The 5,009-nt window shown below is 41.1% G+C and overlaps 2 protein-coding genes across 2 annotated transcripts; both read left to right on the top strand.

Annotated features, from left to right (window-relative positions):
• Positions 1–277: 277 nt before the first annotated feature.
• TEOVI_000048400 (uncharacterized protein) lies at positions 278–733 on the top strand (the record flags this gene model as incomplete). Its single annotated transcript, XM_067223060.1, has 1 exon — positions 278–733. One exon carries the CDS (start codon positions 278–280, stop codon positions 731–733), a length of 456 nt encoding a protein of 151 aa, XP_067079161.1.
• Positions 734–3,419: 2,686 nt separating this feature from the next.
• TEOVI_000048300 (uncharacterized protein) lies at positions 3,420–4,637 on the top strand (the record flags this gene model as incomplete). Its single annotated transcript, XM_067223059.1, has 1 exon — positions 3,420–4,637. One exon carries the CDS (start codon positions 3,420–3,422, stop codon positions 4,635–4,637), a length of 1,218 nt encoding a protein of 405 aa, XP_067079160.1.
• Between the last annotated feature and the right edge of the window lie 372 nt (positions 4,638–5,009).

Genomic DNA, 5,009 nt, shown 5'->3' with positions numbered 1-5,009 from the left:
GATAGCGAATCAGCTGACCCTCGTAGTGATTGCCCTCCGTCTAGGAGATATCAAACTTCTGTCTCCCCCCCTGCCGGATCGCGTGGGAAGCGGAAACGCTCACCATCTCCTCGATGTGCCTCTATGTATATATTTAGTCGCCCCCGTCTATATTAAGACGGAGCCTGGGTCTTGTCAGCCCAGAAACTCTCCCCCTTCACCGAAAATCATACACCAACGTTCGGAGAGGACTGCTGGTTGTTCGTTGCCAAGTATATCTTTGAGATATTTGCACGTCATGAAAAAAACAGGAGATGCAGAGCACGACAAAGTGAAAACAGCGTGCCAGAAAGCAGCTGCAGCAGCGGAGCTGTCTAGTTGGTACGTAGAACTAGCAAAATCAACAGCTAAAAACGCCAAGCACCTAATGATAACTTCAGCGATGCGACGGCAAAAAGCAGCTGAAACAACGGACCCCGAAAAGGCATCAACTTTAACTGCAATAAGCGAAGTGGCAGCAAGTCTCGCAATGCAGGCTTTAAACAAACACTCTGAGCGAGCACAGAAAATGACAGCAGCAAGCGTCAAACTGGTGGCACGTGCGGCTTTTCTTGACGGCATTCACTACGCAATCAAACCGACGTTCAACAAACAAACCAATCCCTTCAAGGCATCAGCGGCGAGACTAGAAGTAAGCTCAACCGAAGCCAAAAGCCTAATGAATACATGCGAAAAGGCAACACTCCAGGTATAGTGGAAAGACATACAACCATCTGCCGCAGGTGCAACAGCACGGAAAAAGTTTAAATATTCAACAGCCAAAGAGATAGTAAAACTAGTACCAACTCAAAAAGTAACTCTAACATTCGTCGCCACCGGCTGCAGCAACACCGAAAGCGACAATGGCTACGGCAAAACTTTAACCAGCTGCAACAGCGGGATCAGCTCCACTAGCGAACCAACACTAGACATCATAGGCACAGTGACCCCAACGCTCGAAAACATTTATGCAAATGACGAACCCTCAAATGACTTCGCGCACTAAATAATCAATGATGAAGACGACGCCAAATTAAAAAACTACTAAAAGCAAGTGGTAAAGGAAAACAAGCATCGGCTATAACTGGACCGTGCATAGCCGATCTAAGCCTCTAAAATCTAGCGAGAAACCCAAAGGTAATCCTTGCGGTAAGGAATGCCACTCCCCATTTAAGGAATCTACAGGACAGTTCTAAAACACAAACCATTGACAAAATCAAAAACTACATTAAAGAGGCTTTCGGCACAACACACGAAATTTTCACCAAATTATTTATAGAGAAGATAAAACATGAGAACTTCAGTTACAGTGGCCCCAAGGAATCTGCGGAAGTCAAACGGCAGGCTTTATCTGAACAACAAAAAGTCGGGGCTGCAATTATTTATATCCAAGACAAAAAGACTACAAAAACACAGGCAGGGGAAGAAAAATGAAGCAGCACAAATGATAAATGAAAGGATAAGCAACAGAGTAAGTGCAAAGATGAAAATGGGTGAGAGTACAAAGATAGAAACCGCAAGTATAAAGTGACTACGCCAACAGGGGAGACGAGTAGCACCACACAGAGCAATTCTTTTTTCATTAGTAACGCGTATCTTTTGGTTGCATTTTTGCTTCTATAATTAAATTTATAAATGATTATTGCACAATTTTATGAAATTTATAAAAATTTTGAAACTTTGCTATGTTGTGGGAATTTGATACACATTACATTTTTTAACATTTTTTTGATGAAAATCCGCAAATTTTTATTTTTTTAATTTTGGTATATAGTATGTTGGTGTAAATTAACATGGTGACAGAATGTAGTAATGTCACTATTTTGTAAATTTTGTTTGTTTTATGAATTTAAGGGCAATTTAGGCCTTTAAATAGTTGCAGTAATCATAAGAGAGAATGTGTTACGAGTGTGTATACTAAAATTATAATAAGGGTGGTGGTGAAAACCTAATAGTTGTCCAAAATTAAAGCATTTTAAACAACAAAAATTTAGCTAAGGGAATAAGTAACTTAGAGAGAGGGTAGAGGATAAATAGTATTAAAGGAAGCGCGGAAAGAAAGGGAGGGAGGAGGTAGATAGAGTATGCGTTGTTTTGCTCAAGCGCAAACGTGAAGAGGGGTGTCGCCATATATGAGAAGATTATGGACTAGGGTATAAACTAGGGACAGAGTACAGTGTAAAGAACAATGCTGTCACTACGCCATTCTCTTGAAGTAACAACAGAAGACTAAGGAGAAGCAAAAACACAGATTAAAATGATTTATGTGGAGGAGTAAACACCAAAGAAATGATACAGGAGATATTAATGACCCGTGGTTTACTCTTAAATGGGTGTATGCTACTGCATGGATGATGTTAGTGACCTCACTTTTCATTCTCGTATAGAATCATAAGATCTAGCTGTGAACAACGCAGAGGAAAAAATAAAGGATTGTGTGAGTGTGAAAGAACATTACTTTTTTATTCTCATCAGATATAGCAATGATGGCTAACAGTTATTGACAGAAATGTAATATAATCTAAACGAAATTCTAAAACAAAAGCTACTAGTGGATTACTGTAGACAGAAAAGAAAGAGTAACGCCACGGAAATTGATTAAATTAACGAATGTATGAACAATTAAGAGAACTATATATGAATCATTCAGAATTAATGGTGAAACGTTGCCAATTCCGTATTGGTACACCAACCAAGCATAAACGCAATTCAACCAACGAGTAATAAACATAAAAGTGAGCGCAAAGACACAAGCAACGGAAAGAATTATCAAAGCAAAAACAGCAAAAAAACTACGTTCCTGCGATAAATTACCAACTCTTAAGCGTTGGCGCCAAAAGCGTAATTTAAATGATCAGCAGCAGCAGCATGATGTCAATTCTAACAGACTAAAGCAGCAAAATAACCTGGGTTTTGCAGCAGAATGTATGGCAAAGAAACGGCAAACAGAAGCAGTAAAAAACATAAGATTTGAATTTACAGAAATATAAAGATGTGCGGTATTTTCAATGATAAAAGAGCTGCATTATGCAAACAATGCATTCACTAGAGAATATTCCAATGAAAAAATGGCAATGCATGATAGGTTTAATGTAATTCTCGAATCAAATAAAGTATATTATGAAAAAATGGAAAATAAAAAATAAAAAATGTGATGTGCAAGTGTAAGTGCCATCCAAAACGTAGGAAATAGACTAAGCCACTGCCAGATTGTAACTAAGCAAACCTTTCTTTCAAGTGCTGAAAGACTTAATTGGAAAACAGACAGTATAACTACTATTCTTTAAAAACTCGCAGCTTTAGGAAGCCCCTACGGTGTTTAACAGCCACAGACCAAGAAGCAAATTTGAACCCTCATACAAAGTAAAAGAGAAGCCGGCGATAGCAAAGCCAGGAATACAATGGACAAAAGGGCGTGGTTGATAGCGTTCCTATGCGTAGAAGTTCGCGAAGCTCACAGCTTTCTTCCAAATCAGAAACAAATGACAAGTGCATGCCACGTGAAGACACAGCTAGAAGCAATCGCACTGGCACTAGCAGAGGTAGTCAAAACGCAACAAGCGGAGATTCGGTCTGCCAGGATAATCGAAGCAAAGCTCTCTCTCGCAGCGGCAACAAGCAAGGGTGACCAAGAACTAGCATTTGCCGCCATAGGCAGCAGCACAGCAGCAAAAATTGCAACAGCACAATCAGCTCTGGACCGGGCAACTAACCAAATCCAGGACGGCGTTGCAGCAGCTGAGCAGCTCGCAGGTGCAGCAGACGTGGTAGCAGACATAGAAAAGCTAACGATTAAGGTGATGCCCGATACAACACTAGCCGGGACCGCCATCGACACCGACGGCAAAATGCACATCAGGTTTACGGCGGTTGGAGCAGCCAAATCAACGTGCGACGACCCGGACAACGCAGTCCCACCAGCATCTGCCCACCCGTCCCCAGATACCGGCAACAACATTATAGAATTCCGACACCTCTCAAGCAGGTCAACCACAGGTAGCGATGAAAAAATAGCAGTACTCTGCGGAAACAGCGGGGCAACGAACGACTGCGCCGCCGTTGCAGACACGGCGGTGACAAACATCCAACTGACGCAAGGCAACCCCTTTTCCGCCTCGCAGACCAAGTTCAAAACCGACAAAGCAACAAACACAGCATACAAGGCAGAAAAGGCCAAACCAAATGACAATATCCCGTCGCAGGATTTCGTCAAGATACGGCTTGCGAAAATACTGGAAGCGGCAAAAAAGTACAAGACCCTAACATTCAAAGCAGCGACCATAGAAAGCTCAACAACAGCAACAAGCAAAGAAACACGGGAGACCTTACTAGTGGCGACACAGCCGGGGGCAAGGCGCTCGCAGCTTGCCGAACACCAACAGAAGCTCGACCAGCTGACGACGAAACTTTTTGGTGAAAGCGGAAGTGACGTTAAGAAAAAGATATGGACACAACTGGACGCACTGCCAATACAACAGGAAGCGGCCCTTGATGGAAACCTGACAACTCTGGGAAAACTGGACACTTTAGTAAAGATACACACCGCAACAGCATTTTACTTAGCCAGAAGAGCAAGCGAAATAACAACAGCAGCACAAGCAAAAAAGGAACCGGAATGAGCTAAGAAATCAGACTCAGAAGATAGGCCAGAAGATAAGAAAGATGGGGATAATAAAACAACCGCAGCTGATTGCAAAGCCACTGAGGAGGGTAAATGTGACAAAACAAAATACGAGTGGAATGCAAAAAAGAAATAGTGTAAAGTTAAGGATGGGGAAAATATTTCTTCTCTAATTAATGTTTTTTTTTCCTTATACTTTTGCTCCCATAATCAACTTTCTAAGAGCTTTTTCTTGACTTTATGAAAATTATGAGAATTTATTTTTTGAAAAAACTTGCTAGATTCTTTTAATTTTATTTTTTTTGACACACTTTGATGAAAGTTATCAAATTAGTGGAAATTGGAAGTGTGAAAAATATGATATGAAATT

Source organism: Trypanosoma equiperdum, assembly GCF_001457755.1.
Source record: "Trypanosoma equiperdum strain OVI genome assembly, contig: ctg_175, whole genome shotgun sequence".
Lineage (NCBI taxonomy): Eukaryota > Euglenozoa > Kinetoplastea > Trypanosomatida > Trypanosomatidae > Trypanosoma > Trypanosoma equiperdum.
This window is presented reverse-complemented; position numbering and strand designations above follow the sequence as displayed.